The 17,168-nt window shown below is 44.0% G+C and overlaps 1 protein-coding gene and 1 non-coding gene across 2 annotated transcripts in view; one reads left to right on the forward strand and one right to left on the reverse strand.

Moving 5' to 3' along the window:
• HIBADH (3-hydroxyisobutyrate dehydrogenase) overlaps positions 1-14,886 on the reverse strand; it is a 166,387-nt gene extending 151,501 nt beyond the window's left edge. Inside the window, exon 1 of the mRNA XM_038739813.1 lies at positions 14,719-14,886. Coding sequence (XP_038595741.1) covers positions 14,719-14,809 — 91 coding nt within the window. The 5' untranslated portion in view covers positions 14,810-14,886. The remainder of the gene's footprint in view (positions 1-14,718) is intronic.
• Positions 14,887-16,711: 1,825 nt separating this feature from the next.
• LOC119924675 lies at positions 16,712-16,768 on the forward strand. The gene has a single exon (XR_005449373.1). It is a non-coding gene; the product is annotated as a small nucleolar RNA U82P (small nucleolar RNA).
• Positions 16,769-17,168: the final 400 nt, after the last annotated feature.

The following is a 17,168-nucleotide window of genomic DNA, read 5'->3' on the forward strand; positions in this document are numbered from 1 at the left end:
TGAGAGCTCACCTCCTCCAGGAGGCCTTCCCAGACTGAGCCCCTTCCTTCCTCTCACCCTCGTCCCCCTCTCCATCCCCCCATCTTACCTCCTTCCCTTCCCCACAGCACCTGTATATATGGATATATCTTTGTACATATTTATTACTCTATTTATTTATTTATTTATTTATTTTACTTGTACATATCTATTCTATTTATTTTATTTTGTTAGTATGTTTGGTTTTGTTCTCTGTCTCCCCCTTGTAGACTGTGAGCCCACTGTTGGGTAGGGACTGTCTCTATATGTTGCCAACTTGACTTCCCAAGCGCTTAGTACAGTGCTCTGCACAAAGTAAGCGCTCAATAAATACGATTGATTGATTGATTGGAAGTCCTAGGCAATCAGGGAGTATTCTATTCCAGATCAAATATCCTGGAGTTTCCTGCAGACTGAAGGTGTTTCAGGCTGGCGTTCTGTGGCCACACACAAGCCTTTCTGTTCTAAAACCATTTGTGGATTCAGGTCAAATTGTGCTGTTGGCAGCAGAGACTACTGGAGGAAGCAACCTAAAAGAAATCAAGCTGACTGTCTTTTCTACATTATAAGTAACCTCCTTGAGGGAAGGGTTTGGATCTTTCACCTTGTTGCATTCAATTCTACTCAAGCTGAATACAGTGCTTTGGACCCAACAGATGCTCTGTAAGTTCATGCAACTTCGCTTTAGAGTTCCAATAGGTGGTTCCCCAACCTTCACAGGACTTGCCCACGGTTAAGAATTTGTACAAAACAAAAACAAAAGTGATCAACTTCATCATCAGGGTTTAGGGCATTTCTAATGTATGAAGGGATTATGCAAGGAGCTTGGGAAGTGTAAAATAAAAGTACAGGCAGTCACCAGCTTAAGACAGTAGCAAGGCCTAGAGAAAGTACATGACTATATGTTGCCGACTTGTACTTCCCAAGCACTTAGTACAGTGCTCTGCACACAGTAAGCACTCAATAAATACGACTGAATGAATGAATGGGAGCCAGAAGATCTGAGTTCTGATTCGGCTCTGCACTTATGCTGTGATAGTCCACAAATCCTATGAGTTCTCTGTGCCTCAGTTCCCTGATCTTTAAAATGGGGATAAAATACCTGTCCTTCCTCTCTGATTGTGGGACAGGGACTGTGTCCAATCTGTTTTATGGGAAGCAGCGTGGCTCAGTGGAAAGAGCCCGGGCTTGGGAGTCAGAGGTCATGGGTTCTAATCCTGGCTCCGCTACTTGTCAGCTGTGTGACTTTGGGCAAGTCACTTCACTTCTCTGTGCCTCAGTTACCTCACCTGTAAAATGGGGATTAAGACTGTGAGCCCCACGTGGGACAACCTGATCACCTTGCATACTCCCCAGCGCTTAGAACAGTGCTTTGCACATAGTAAGTGCTTTACAAATGCCATTATTATTATTATTATTATTATTATTTATCTTGGATCTACTCCCAGTGCCTAGTACACTGCTCGGCACCTAGAAAGTGCCTAACAAATATCACAATTATTATTGCAGGAACCAACTGTCAGTCCTGGCTCTGCCACCTGTCTGCTGTGTGGCCTTGGACAAGTTACTTCACTTCTCTGTGCTTCAGTTACCTCATCCATAAAATGGGGATTAAGACTGAGACCCCTACAAGACAGAGAATGTGTCCATCCCAATTTGCTTGTATCCAGCCCAGCACTTAAAACACTGCCTGGCACATAGTAAATGCTTAACAAATATCTCAATTATTATGTCAAAACCCAAGTTGGAACCAAGTTTGTCATATGAAACCACTAAAAATAGGGGATTTCTTTCTGAACCAAAGTCAGATATCTCATGTTTACCCAAATTACCCATAATTAGGTACTCAATTATGGATTAGTAATAATAATAATAATAATGGCATTTGTTAAGGTTTACTATGTGCAAAGCACTGTTCTAAGCGCTGGGGGGATACAAGGTCATCAGGTTGTCCCACGTGGGGCTCACAGTCTTAATCCTCATTTTACAGATGAGGTAGCTGAGGCTCAGAGAAATTAGGGGACATGCCCAAGGTCACACAGCAGACGTGGGGGAGCCGGGATTAGAACCCATGACCTCTGACTCCCAAGCCCGTGCTCCTTCCACTGAGCCACGCTGCTTCTCTCTATATATAATACAATATACTAGTCATACTAGTGTATTTATATTAAATCTGAGAGGTTCCACTTCATCCTAAATAAAACGGACAAGGCAATCCTCTCTGGTTACTCTGCACGCTGATAAGGTAACTTTTCCTCCCTACAGCCTCTCATACTCTGCACCCTTTCTATCTTTACATTTGCCACTTTTCTCCCTGTCCCATCACAGTTTTTAAAATGCTTTCCACCTTTCCCTTTGGCTCCTAAGTTCCTACCTCGCTCCATAGCCATAAAGGAGGCTAGTGTTATAAAGTCAAGACTGTTGTGATATAAAGCATATATAGGTGAAATTTAGAATTACTGAAATGCAACTCGACTTACTTCAAAATGGTCCTTGCCCTAGAAGAGTTTATAATCTAATTGGAGAGGAAAGGGAAAATAACTAGGGAATGGGGTGGGATTGTTTTGATGCTTTGGAGATGCCATTCTTGCCGTTTGCCATTGAAATTTGTTGCCTTGAATCTCTCCTAGACGCGCAGATGAATCTGAACGCTCAGTTGATAACTATGACTACAGGCCTTTTCCATCTTTGAGTTGCACATCGAGTGATTTCCTTTCGCACTGACCTCTCAGGCATGGCTATTTCTCCTTGCGAGTGTGGAGTCAAAGAGAGAATGGGGATTTTCGAGTAGGTGGGTCTGGGATAGGGAAGATTTTCAAGATCAAACAGGATGGAAAAAAAAAATCACAATTTTGAATCTTTTCAGCCCCGCTAGGAAACTCTCAAGTCTTGTCAGAAACCTGGTCTTGGTAAGGCTGGGATTCCAGCTCAAAAGGCCACGGAGAACATCTCCCCCATCGTCTCTATGGAGCTGGCATCTGTGGTCTTCAGTCATCCACTGGACTGATTCTTGGAGACCATCAGTAACAAAACCCAGAAGCACAGCACACTGGGGACAGTGTGTACAAGCAATGTTGCGGCAATAAGCACTGGCTTCCAGTATCCCTCTGAGTGAAATTCAAGTTGCTGACTTTAGTCTACACATCTATGTCTTAGGTCTAGGTTATTTTAAGAAAAAGACTCTCTTCCTACACACCCTCATTCCAGATAAAATCACTTGGTGCTAATTATTTCCTCGTTTATACTTTGGGGAGTCAGAGAAAGTTTTCCATGGAAAGGCCAAATTGGAGGAAGTGCTCGCTGCCAATGTCTTTCAAACGCCAGCTTACTAATTCTAATACCCAATGTAAAAGTTACTTTTTAATGACTTACTTTAATGGAACAACACAAAAGAAATTGCTACCAACTACTTCTTTTGTCAGTATTCAAAAAGAGTGGTATCAGCCCTATGATAGCATGTTATGAGTTCTTATCTATGAAATTATTTGGCAGAGATGTCAGCAGTTTATTATAAACTCCTATATATGTCAAGAGTTTTTACCACCACCACCAATGGTATTGAGCACTTGCTCTGTGTATAGCATTGTAGTACGCACTTGGGAGAGTACACTACAACAGCATTGGTAGATACGCTCCCTGTCCATAATGGGCTTATAGTCTAGAGGGGGAGACAGACACTAATACAAAAAAAATATTTATTTGGAGGTCACATCTCCTTCAAGAGGCCTTCCCCGATTAAGTCCTCTTGTCCCCAGCTAGATTTCCCTTCTGTGTCATATATAAACTTCCATCTGTGACCTTCAGACACGTCCTATTTACCTCACTCCCAACCCCACAGCACTTATTACATATCTTTAAACTATATATTATTTATTCACATTAATGTCTGTCTTCCCCTCTAAACTGTAAGCTCGTTATGGGCAGGGAACAGGTCTTCTAATTCCGTTGTATTGTTCTCGCCCAACCATTTAGTGCTCTGCACATAGTAAGTGCTCAACAAATACTAGTGATTTAAATAATTTATAATCCATAATTTTTTGATCATTGTCCTGCCAAGGGGAGAGCCAGTCCAACTCACCTTGTGGGCAGGCACCACCTACAAGTACTCTTACGTATTATACTCTCCCAAGCACTTAGGAACAACATACCCAAAGCAGGTCTAAGGCATAACAAACCCCATATTGGGCTTATATGGTATCAGTTTTCTGTATAGTAGCAGGTGCAACAAAACACCAGTACCAAAGTTGCGTAGGAATAGCTCAAGGTTGAGGAAAAAGGGGTTCCCTGAACCAAAAGGAAAATGGCTAGTGATGTTTAAGTAGTGCCACCTGTACTTCATTTAGCAGTAATCAGTTTAGCCCTTCTTCAGGTTCATAGCATCTTCCATCCAAGCCTGTAAAAGTAATTTCCAATTATTACAGCCATTTAAGAAAGTACAGGCGAGAACTGCTGCCTGTACCTTCTTCACTTCTTCAGGTTCATAGCATCTTTCATCGGAGGCTACAAAAGGGATTTCCAATGGCACCCTTAGGTTGAACAGAGTGGACGATGCTTTCTAATTCTGCAGCAAATTATTTTGAAGAGTATTGAAGAGTATTATTATTGAAGGGTCTTATTTTGAATACTATTGATTGATTGAAGAGTACTTTCTCTTCCATACTGTTGAAACAACGCTGTTATCTTTTAAAAAGCGCTTAGTACAGTACTCTGCACACAGTAAGCGCTCAATAAATACGATTGAATGAATGAATTCTGCAGACAGTAAATGCAGAATAAAATACCACTGATTTGATTTGCGAGAGGGGTGAGCCGGAGAGAAGCCAGACCATGAGGACGTGAGATCCTCCCTCTGGCTCCTCTTGGACTGGGCCTTTCCCTGGCTTGGAAGAGGACGCTGGAGCTGAGTTAATGGAGTGGTTCCCTGGGGCTGGGATTATCACGGGTCCTCCTGCCTCTCCTTTCTCCAGCTGCTCCAGAGAGCTCTGTTTGGGCTCTCTGGCCTACCTCAGCAACTCCCCACCCACCCCACCTGCCTTTTAGCCAGCCCACTAGACTTCTAAGAAATTATTTTCTGGTGTACAAACCAGAGCTTTATGCTGCAAATATAATTTTCAAACTTTAACTCATAAAATAGATGAATGGAATAAAAAAAAATCAATCAATAAATCGTATTTATTGAGAGCTTCCTGTGTGCAGAGCACTGTACTAAGCGCTTGGGAAGCACAAGGTGGCAACATATAGAGACAGTCCCTACCCAACAGTGGGCTCACAGTCTAGAAGGTGGGCTCACAGTCTAGAAGATACACTGCATCACCCAAAAAATATCCAGGAGGGGAGCAGATATCACAATGCACCTGTTTTAAATCCTTAGGCCTAAGAATATTTTGTTGTTTTAGTCTTTTGCCCAAGTATCATGTGGATGAGTTTACATTTTAATTACCATGACAGACATTTTTAAAGTGTTACAACGAATGAAAAAGTGAAAAGACATCTTCTATGGTTCAAATCAAGAATTCCCATTTGTCTCAGAAAAATGTAGTTATGTGTCAATAGACAAACCCATACAAGGCTCCTTTCAATTACCCCCTAATTTCAGGCTCCTATTTCCTAATTATATATCTGCAGGGCAGGGACTGTGTCTAATTATCTTGTACCTATCCCATCTTTTAACTTAATGCTTGGCACATAGTAAGCACCTAAAAATACCACCATTATTTTGTGAAGGATTTACTCTACTGAATTCCTAACTACGAATAAAGATAACACACACAACTCCAATGGTGAAAGATTGATTTCAACAAAATACTTAAAAAAGTATCATCTCTGCTAAAACCAACAGGCGTCTGATAGTCAAACAATTATGACCCTATGCTAATTCTAGCCTACACAAGTGTATTAGTTACACTCAATTTGAAAAGCATAGTAGGAATTTTAGAGATTACCATTTAAATGAGGGTGAAACACTTCACCAGTCTCATTTCGAAGAGCAACAAAAAAAAATCAGCAATCCTCAAAATGACAAGGGCAGCGTTTTTCCTATCACTTCAAATTTTTGAAGAATTTGTGTATTTGCCCAAAAGTGCTAAATTCAACATCTACTTTCCAGCACTACATTCTGGTGACTCTCCTTATGTCAGAGTAAATAAAACCATGATCAGTTATACCTTTACAGCTGAGTACTGATGGCAGCGCAAGTGAATGCAGTATAACTGCCATCATCATTAGGCCATAACTATTTCTGCATGCAGGGAATTCCTACACAATTTTGATTTTCCTCTATTTTGAAGGGTGTGAAAATTAAAGGTATTGTAAGTACTGGAAATCCATACAAATCAGCAGTAAATTCTAGTTTGACAACTTTGGTCCACTTAACCCCAGTTCCTGAAATTACGCACTCTTAAAAAATGAGAGAAATGTAAATGGCAATGTTAATTTAAAAAAAAACTATGTCTTGGGGATGAATATTTTCCCCAACCTGCCATATACACTATACTTGGGATGACTAAATTTCTTTAGGAGGTTAAGAAGGGAGATTTCGGGGCATTCCCACAATTAAATTTACATTAAATAAAGGAAAAATGCTCACAACTGAATTTACATTAAATAAGGGAAAAAAGACAAAGTCCACTGTGATTTACACTGGCCTGCAAATTTAATTTGGTTTGTTAAAGAATAAAAGAAAGAGGACAGAAAGAAGACTATAAAATGATACTCTTCCATTCACTGTTTGACAGACGGGTACTCTCAGGTAGTTTATTTCCTTGTGTAATCGCAACAGTCTATCAGGTAGGTGTGTACTGGCAAACTTCTGCAACTATTACAGAAGTACCTTGGGCATGTTTAGCCTGCCGTACTGAGGTTTTAAAACTGCAAGTGAACATCGCTAACATAGTGAATTCCAATTCCCGGGGCTACTTGGCTATGATAAAAACTGGAGACAAACGGTAAGTAGATAGAAGCAGCATGACCTACTGGAAAGTGCCAAACCTAGGAGTCTGAGTACCTGGGCTCTAATCCCCGCACTGTCGCTTGCTTGTGTGGGGCCTTGGGCAAATCACTTAACTTCCCTGTGCCTCAGTCTCCTCACCTGATCCCGGCTCTGCCGCTTGTCAGCTGTGTGACTTTGGCCAAGTCACTTAACTTCTCTGTGCCTCAGTTACCTCATCTGTGAAATGGGGATGAAGACTGTGAGCCCCACGTGGGACAACCCGATTACCCTGTATCCTCCCCGGCGCTTGGAACAGTGCTTTGCACATAGTAATTGCTTAACAAATGCCATCATTATTATTATTATCTGTAAATTGGGGATTTAACTGGAAGCAGTAGCATGGCCTCAAGGATACAGCAAGGGCCTGCGAGTCAAAAGGTCATGGGTTCTAATCCCTCTGCTACTTATCTGCTGTGTGACCTTGGCTAAATCACTTCACATCTTTGTGCCTGAGGTAATAGGGATTGAGACTGTGAGCCCCACATGGGACAGGGACTGTGTCCAACCCGCTTTGCTTGTATCCACCCCAGCGTTTAGTTCAGTGCCAGGTACATAATAAGTGCTTAACGAATATCATCATTATTATTACTATTATTATTATTAATTAGTTGTTCTGCCCACCCCTGCTTAGACTGTGAGGCAGGGACTGTGCCTGATCGGATTAAACTATCTTCCACAGCACTTAACACACTGCGTGGCACAGAGTAAGCACTTACCAAATATTATTAGGGGAAGAGTGCCATAAGTCAGGAAGCCCCCAAGCTGAAACTTTTCTCTAAAATAAAAAAAAAGCTGCCTCCGACACATGCATTAATAATAATAATAATGATGATGATGATGATGGCATTTGTTAAGCGCTTACTATGCACAGGGCACTGTTCTAAGCGCTGGGGGGGATACAAGGTGATCAAGTTGTCCCACTTGGGGCTCACAGTCCTAATCCCCATTTTACAGATGAGGTAACTGAGGCTCAGAGAAGTTAAGTGACTTGCCCAAGGTCAGACAGCAGACGTGGCGGAGCCGGAATTCAAACCCATGACCTCTGACTCCAAAGCCTGTGCTCTTTCCACTGAGCCATGCTGCTTCTCTAGCCCTCATCAATCGTATTTATTGAGCGCTTACTATGTGCAGAGCACTGTACTAAGCGCTTATAATAATGATGGCATTTGTTAAGCGCTTACTATGTGCAGAGCACTGTTCTAGCGCTGGGGGGGGATACAACGTGATCAAGTTGCCCCATGTGGGGCTCACCATCTTAATCCCCATTTTACAGATGAGGGAACTGAGGCCCAGGGAATAATAATAATAATAATAATGGCATTTGTTAAGTGCTTAATATGTGCAGAGCACTGTTCTAAGCGCTGGGGGGATACAAGGTGATCAAGTTGCCCCACGTGGGGCTCACAATCTTAATCCCCATTTTACAGATGAGGTAACAGGCTCAGAGAAGCTAAGTGACTTGCCCAAGGTCACACAGCAGTCATGTGGTGGAGTCAGGATTCAAACCCATGACCTTTGACTCCAAAGCCCAGGCTCTTTCCACTGAGCCATGGGAAACGACTTGCCCAATTAACTAGCCACCACACATCTCCCGGGGTCGCTGTTGGAACTTAGTTCCAGTGCTTAGTACAGTCACTTGCCAAATAACTAGCCACCACACATCTCCCGGGGGGTCTCTGTTGGAACTTAGTTCCAGTGCTTAGTACAGTCACTTGCCAGTTGTGTGACTTGGGGCACGTCACTTAACTTCTCTGTGCCTCAGTGACCTCATCTGCAAAATGGGGACTAAGACTGTGAGCCCCACGTGGGACAGCCTGATTATCTTGTATCTACCCCAGCGCTTCCAACAGTGCTTGGCACATAGGAAGCGCCTAGCAAATACTATTATTAGTAGTAGTAGTAGTAGTACAATGCCTGGAACATAGTAAGCGTTTAAGAGAAGCAACTTGGCTTAGTGGAAAAAGCACAGGCTTGGGAGTCAGATGTCGAGGCTTCTAATCCTGGCTCTGTCACTTGTCTGCTGTGGGACTTTGGGCAAGTCACTTAACTTCTCTGTGCCTCAGTTCCCTCATCTGTCAAATGGGGATTGAGACTGAGCCCCACATGGGACAACCTGACTGCCTTGTTGGCAATCACCATACCATCATTAACAAATAACGAATACCATCATTATCATTATTATTAGTAGTAGAAGTAGTAGTAGATGTCTGGAGGCCTTCCCAGACTAAGCCCCTTCCTTCCTCTCCCCCTCCTCATCCCTCCCTTACCTCCTTCCCCTCCCCACAGCACCTGCATACATGTATATATGTTTGTACGTATTTATTACTCTATTTATTTTATTTGTACATATTTATTCTATTTATTTTATTTTGTTAATATGTTTTGTTTTGTTCTCTGTCTTCCCCTTCAAGACTGTGAGCCCACTGTTGGGTAGGGACTGTCTCTATATGTTGCCAACTTGTACCTCCCAAGCGCTTAGTACAGTGCTCTGCACACAGTAAGCGCTCAATAAATACGATGGAATGAATTGAATGAATAGTACAATGTCTGGAACAAAGTATGCGCTTACAAGAAGCAGTGCGGCTTAGTGGAAGAGCACAGGCTTGGGAGTCAGTAGTTGAGGTTTCTAATCCCGGCTCTGCCACTTATCAGCTGTGGGATTTTGGGCAAGTCACTTAACTTCTCTGTGCCTCAGTTACCTCATCTGTGAATGATTGAGACTGTGAGCCCCACGTGGGACAACCTGATTACCTTGCATCTCCCTCAGCGCTTAGAACAGTGTGTGGCACATAGTAAGTGCTTAACAAATACCATCATCATTATTATTATTAGCGAACCCTTATCCAGTGGAGTTTAGGGGGAAGCCAACCACAGCAAGGCTGGATGTAGGGAAGCCTGGCCTTGGGATCTGCTCAAATCCTGGCTCCCCTAATTGCCAGCTGTGTGACTTTGGGCAAGTCACTTAACTGTTCTGTGCCTCAGTTACCTACTCTGTTAAATGGGGATTAATATTGTGAGCCCCCGTGGGACAACCTGATCACCTTGTAACCTCCCCAGCGCTCAGAACAGTGCTTTGCACATAGTAAGTGCTTAATAAATGCCATTATTATCATCATCACGGGAAGCAGCGTGGCTCAGTGTAAAGAGCAAGGGCTTGGGAGTCAGAGGTCATGGGTTCTAATCCCAGCTCTGCCACTTGTAGGCTGTGTGACTTTGTGCCTCAATTACCTCATTGTAAAATGGGAATTAAGATTCTGAGCCCCACCGTGGGACAACCTGAATCACCCTGTATCCCCCCAGCAATTAAAACAGTGCTTTGCACATAGTAAGTGCTTAACAAATACCATCATCATTATTATCTCTTTATTATTATCTAGCCCTTATTCGGTGGAGTTTGGGGGGAAGCCAACCACAGTAAGGTTGGATGCGGGGAGCCCTGGCCTTGGGACCTGTTCAAATCCCGGCTCTGCCAATTGTCAGCTGTGTGACTTTGGGCAAGTCACTTAACTGCTCTGTGCCTCAGTTACCTCCTCTGTAAAATGGGGATTAATAATAATAATAGTAATGATGGCATTTGTTAAGCACTTACTATGTGCTGAGCACTGTTCTAAGCGATGCTGTAGATACAAGGTAATGAGGTTGTCCCACATGGGGCTAACAGTCTTAATCCCCATTTTACAGATGAGAGAACAAAGGCACAGAGAAGTGAAGTGACTTGCCCAAAGTCCCACAGCTGACAAGTGGCAGAGCCGGGATTAGAACTCACCACCTCTGACTCCCAAGCCCAGGTTCTTCCCACTAAGCCCCGTGGGACAACCTGAGAATAATAATAATAATGATGATGGTATTTGTTAAGCACTTACCATGTGCAAAGCACTGTTGTAAGCGCTGGGGGGATACAAGGTGATCAGGTTGTCCCACGTGGGGCTCACAGTCTTAATCCCCATTTTACAGATGAAGTAACAGGCACAGAGAAGTGAAGTGACTCATCCAAAGTCCCACAGCTTGCAAGTGACGGAGCCGGAATTAGAACTCACAACCTCTGACTCCCAAACCCGGGCTCTTCCCACTAAGCCAAGCTGAACCCCCCGTGGGACAACCTGATAATAATAATAATAATGATGGTATTTGTTAAGCGCTTACTATGTACAAAGCACTATTCTAAGCGCTGGGGGGGATACAAGGTGATCAGGTTGTCCCACGTGGGGCGGCTCACAGTCTTAATCCCCATTTTACAGATGAGGTAACTGAGGCACAGAGAAGTGAAATAACTTGCCCAAAGTCCTACAGCTGACAAGTGGAGAAGCCGGAATTAGAACTCACAACCTCTGACTCCCAAGTCTGGGCTCTTCCCACCAAGCCACGCTGAGCCCCCCATGGGACAACCTGATCACCTTGTAACCTCCCCAGAGCTCAGAACGGCGCTTTGCACATAGTAAGCGCTTACTAAATGTCGTCATTATTATTACTGTCTCCCTTAATTGTACTTTCCCAGGTGCTTAGTATAATGTTCTGCACGCAGTTAGTGCTCTGGCTTTGGAGTCAGAGGTCATGGGTTCAATACCCGGCTCCGGCAATTGTCAGCTGTGTGACTTTGGCCAAGTCACTAAACTTCTCTGTGCCTCGGTTACCTCATCTGTAAAATGGGGATTAATGTTGCTATTTGTTAAGCGCTTACTAGGTGCAAAGCACTGTTCTAAGCGCTGGGGTAGATACAAGGTAATCAGTTTGTCCCACGAGGGGCTCACAGTCTTCATCCCCATTTTCCAGATGAAGGAACTGAGGCCCAGAGAGGTGAAGTGACTTGCCCAAAGTCACACAGCTGGCAAGTGGCGGAGCTGGAATTTGAACCCACGACTTCTGACTCCAAAGCCCGGGCTCCTCCCACCAAGCCATGCTGAGCCCCCCGTGGGACCACCTGATCACCTTGTAACCTCCCCAGCACTTAGAACAGTGCTTTGCACATAGTAGGTGCTTAATAAATGCCATCATTATTATTATTATTAAAATGGGGATTGAGACTGTGAGCCCCCAGTGGGACCACCTGATCACCTTGTAACCTCCCCAGTGCTTAGAACAGTGCTTTGCACAAAGTGCTTAATAAATGCCATTATTATTATGATTATTAAAATGGGGATTGAGACTGTGAGCCCCCCGTGGGACAACCTGATTAGCTTGGAACCTCCCCAGCGCTTAGAACAGTGCTTTGCACATAGTAAGCGCTTAATAAATGCCATTATTATTATTAAAATGGGGATTGAGACTGTGAGCCCCCATGGGACGGCCTAATCACCTTGTAACCTCCCCAGCGCTCAGAACAGTGCTTTGCACATAGTAAGCGCTTAATAAATGCCATCATTATTATTATTAAAATGGGGATAGAGACTGTGAGCCCCTCGTGGGACAACCTGATCACCTTGTAACCTTCCCAGTGCTTTGCACATAGTAAGCGCTTAATAAATGCCATTATTATTATTACTGAAATGGGGATTAAGACTGTGAGCCCCCTGTGGGACAACCTGATCACCTTTTAAGCTCCCCAGTGCTTTGCACATAGTAAGCGCTTAATAAATGCCATTATTATTGTTATTATTATTATTATTGAAATGGGGATTAAGACTGTGAGCCCCCCGTGGGACCACCTGATCACCTTGTAACCTCCCCAGCGCTTAGAACACCGCTTTGCACATAGTTAGCGCTTAATAAATGCCATCATTATTATAATTATTACTAAAATGGGGATTAAGACTGAGAGCCCCCCGTGGGACAACCTGATCATCTTGTAACCTCCCCAGCGCTTAGAGCAGTGCTTTGCACATAGTAAGCGCTTAATAAATGCCATCATTATTATTAAAATGGGGATTGAGACTAACGCCATTATTATTATTAAGGTGGGGACTGAGACAGTGAGCCCCCCGTGGGCCCGCCTGATCACCTTGTAACCTCCCCAGCGCTTAGAACAGTGCTCTGCACGTAGTAGGCGCTTAATAAATGCCATCATTATTATAATTATTACTAAAATGGGGATTAAGACTGAGCCCCCCGTGGGACAGCCTGATCACCTTATAACCTCCCCAGCGGTTAGAACTGTGCTTTGCGCATAGTTAGCGCTTAATAAATGCCATCATTATTATAATTATGACTAAAATGGGGATTGACTGTGACACCTCCGTGGAACCACCTGATCACCTTGTAACCTCCCCAGCGCTTAGAACAGTGCTTGGCCCATAGTAATCGCTTAATAAATGCCATCATTATTATTAAAATAGGGATTGAGACTAATGCCATTATTATTATTAAGGTGGGGACTGAGACAGTGAGCCCCCCGTGGGACCGCCTGATCACCTTGTAACCTCCCCAGCGCTTAGAACAGTGCTTTGCACACAGTAAGCGCTTAATAAATGCCATCATTATTATAATTATTACTAAAATGGGGATTAAGACTGAGCCCCCCGTGGGACAGCCTGATCACCTTATAACCTCCCCAGTGGTTAGAACTGTGCTTTGCGCATAGTTAGCGCTTAATAAATGCCAACATTATTATAATTATGACTAAAATGGGGATTGACTGTGACACCTCCGTGGAACCACCTGATCACCTTGTAACCTCCCCAGCGCTTAGAACAGTGCTTGGCCCATAGTAATCGCTTAATAAATGCCATCATTATTATTAAAATAGGGATTGAGACTAATGCCATTATTATTATTAAGGTGGGGACTGAGACAGTGAGCCCCCCGTGGGCCCGCCTGATCACCTTGTAACCTCCCCAGCGCTCAGAACAGTGCTCTGCACGTAGTAAGCGCTTAATAAATGCCATCATTATTACTATTATTAAAATGGGGATGAAGACTGTGAGCCCCCCGTGGGACAGCCTGATCACCTTGTAACCTCCCCAGCGCTTAGAACAGTGCTTTGCTCATAGTTAGCGCTTAATAAATGCCATCATTATTATTAAAATGGGGATTGAGACTAATACTATTATCATTATTATTATTATTATTGTGGGGATTGAGACTGTGAGCCCCCCGTGGGACCACCTGATCACCTTGTAACCTCCCCAGCGCTTAGAACAGTGCTTTGCACATAGTAAGCGCTTAATAAATGTCATCATTATTATTAAAATGGGGATTGAGACTAATGCTATTATTACTATTATTATTGTGGGGATTGAGACTGTGAGCCCCCCGTGGGACCGCCTTATCACCTTGTAACCTCCCCAGCGCTTAGAATAATAATAATAATAATAAAACAGTGCTTTGCACGTAGTAAGCGCTTAATAAATGCCATTATTACTATTATTGTTATTAAGCGCTTAATAAATGCCATTATTATTACTAAAATGGGGATGGAGACTAACGCCATTATTATTATTAAAGTGGGGACTGGGACTGTGAGCCCCCCGTGGGCCCGCCTGATCACCTTGTAACCTCCCCAGCGCTTAGAATAATAATAATAATAAAACAGTGTTTTGCACGTAGTAAGCGCTTAATAAATGCCATTATTATTATTGTTATTAAACACGACGGGACGAATGAGGGATTTTCCGATTCCAGCTGCTGCGGTCCTTCCACGGAAGGAGCCTGAGGCCCCGCCGACGAGGCGTGAGGGGAGGGAGAGGAGGGCGAAGGGAAGAGGGAAGGGAAGGGAAAAGGGAAGGGAAAAGGGAAAGGAAAAGGGAAGGGAAAAGGGAAGGCAGCCTCAGGGCTCTTACCCTCTGCGAAGCCGAAGGCAACCACCTGCCTTCGTCTGCTCCCAGAATGGAGGCCGCAGGCGGCTCCTCGGAGAATTAGGGCGGCTGCCATTGCTCCCCTCAGAGCCCTCGCCTCCGCTCCTGCCAGGAAAACACGCGGGAAAAAGGGAGGGAGGCGTGGTGCCACGGCGCGCGCCCACTCTCGCGCGCGACGGAGGCCGAAGCGCGCGTGCGCGGGAGGGGGGGCGGGGGCGGGTCATGACGGACAAGGGGACGAACCAATCAGGAAGCGGCCATCCCGGCCCCGCCCCCCCCCTCCCCACGAACGAATGAGCTGCGGCGCCCGGCCCGCGACGCCCCGCCTCGTGCCTCTTTCATTCATTCATTCATTCATTCAATCGTACTTATTGATAATAATAACACTGATGGCATTTATTAAGCGCTTACCACGTGCAAAGCACTGTTCTAAGCGCTGGGGAGGTTACAAGGTGATCAGGAGGTCCCACGGGGGGGTCACAGTCTTAATCCCCATTTTAATAATAATAATAATAATAATAATAATGACATTTATTAAGCGCTTACTATGTGCAAAGCACTGTTCTAAGCGCTAGGGAGGTTACAAGGTGATCACGCGGTCCCACGGAGGTGTCACGGTCAATCCCCATTTTAATAATAATAATAATAATAACAATAATAATAATAATAATAATAATAATGGCATTAAGCGCTTACTATGTGCAAAGTACTGTTCTAAGCGCTGGGGAGGTTACAAGGTGATCAGGTTGTCCCACGGGGGGCTCACAGTCTTAATCCCCATTTTAATAATAATAATAATAATAATAATAATGACATTTATTAAGCGCTTACTATGTGCAAAGCACTGTTCTAAGCGCTAGGGAGGTTACAAGGTGATCACGTGGTCCCACGGAGGTGTCACGGTCAATCCCCATTTTAATAATAATAATAATAATAACAATAATAATAATAATAATAATGGCATTAAGCGCTTACTATGTGCAAAGCACTGTTCTAAGCGCTGGGGAGGTTACAAGGTGATCAGGCGGTCCCACGGGGGGCTCACAGTCTTAATCCCCATTTTAATAATAATAATAATAATAATAATAATAATAATAATGATGGCATTCATTAAGCGCTTACTATGTGCAAAGCACTGTTCCAAGCGCTGGGGAGGTTACAAGGTGATCACGTTGTCCCACGGAGGTGTCACAGTCAATCCCCATTTTAATAATAATAATAATGGCATTAAGCGCTTACTATGTGCAAAGCACTGTTCTAAGCGCTAGGGAGGTTACAAGGTGATCACGTGGTCCCACGGAGGTGTCACAGTCAATCCCCATTTTAATAATAATAATAATAATAATAATAATAATGGCACTAAGCGCTTACTATGTGCAAAGCACTGTTCTAAGCGCTGGGGAGATTACAAGGTGATCAGGTTGTACCACGGGGGGCTCACAGTCTTAATCCCCATTTTAATAATAATAATAATAGTAGTAATGGCATTTATTAAGCGCTTACTATGTGCCAAGCACTGTTCTAAGCGCTGGGGAGGTTACAAGGTGATCAGGTGGTCCCACGGGGGGCACACAGTCTTAATCCCCATTGTAATAATAATAATAATAATGGCATTAGTCTCAATCCCCATTTTCTAAGCGCTGGGGAGGTTACAAGGTGATCACGGTGTCCCACGGAAGTCTCACAGTCAATCCCCATTTTAATAACAATAATAATCAATCATCAATCGTATTTATTGAGCGCTTACTGCGGGCAGAGCACTGTACTAAGCGCTTGGGAAGTACAAGCTGGCAACATATAGAGACGGTCCCTACCCAGCAGTGGGCTCACAGTCTAAAAGGGGGAGACAGAGAACAAAACCAAACCTACTAACAAAATAAATAGAATAGATATGTACAAGTAAAATAAATAGAGTAATAAATATGTCCAAACATATATACATATATACAGGTGCTGTGGGGAAGGGAAGGAGGTAAGATGGGGGATGAAGGGCCGAGCCGAGACCCCCCTCCCCAACTGTGCTCTGCTCCTGAAGGCACAGATCCAAGAAGAAGGCCTTCACCAAGTACTGCAAGAAGTGGCAGGATGAGGAGGGCAAGAAAGCTGGAGAAGGACTTCAACAGTATGAAGAAGTACTGCCAGGTTATCCCTGCGATCGCTCACACCCAGGTGAGTGGCCCGGGGTCCCGCGGGAAGACCCCCGGGGGGATCAAGGTCAAGATGTATCCAACTCTAGTGGTTCAGGCTCTACTGAAGCCTGACCGGACTAGCCATTGGAGCAGACTGGACTAGCCATTCTGCCCTGGCAGCCAGCCCTTCAGGCTAATAATAATCGTCCCCCTCTCCATCCCCCCCATCTTACCTCCTTCCCTTCCCCACAGCACCTGTATCTATGTTTGTACATATTTTTTACTCTATTTATTTATTTTATTTGT

This window comes from Tachyglossus aculeatus, chromosome 2 (assembly GCF_015852505.1).
Source record: "Tachyglossus aculeatus isolate mTacAcu1 chromosome 2, mTacAcu1.pri, whole genome shotgun sequence".
Taxonomy (NCBI): Eukaryota; Metazoa; Chordata; class Mammalia; order Monotremata; family Tachyglossidae; genus Tachyglossus; species Tachyglossus aculeatus.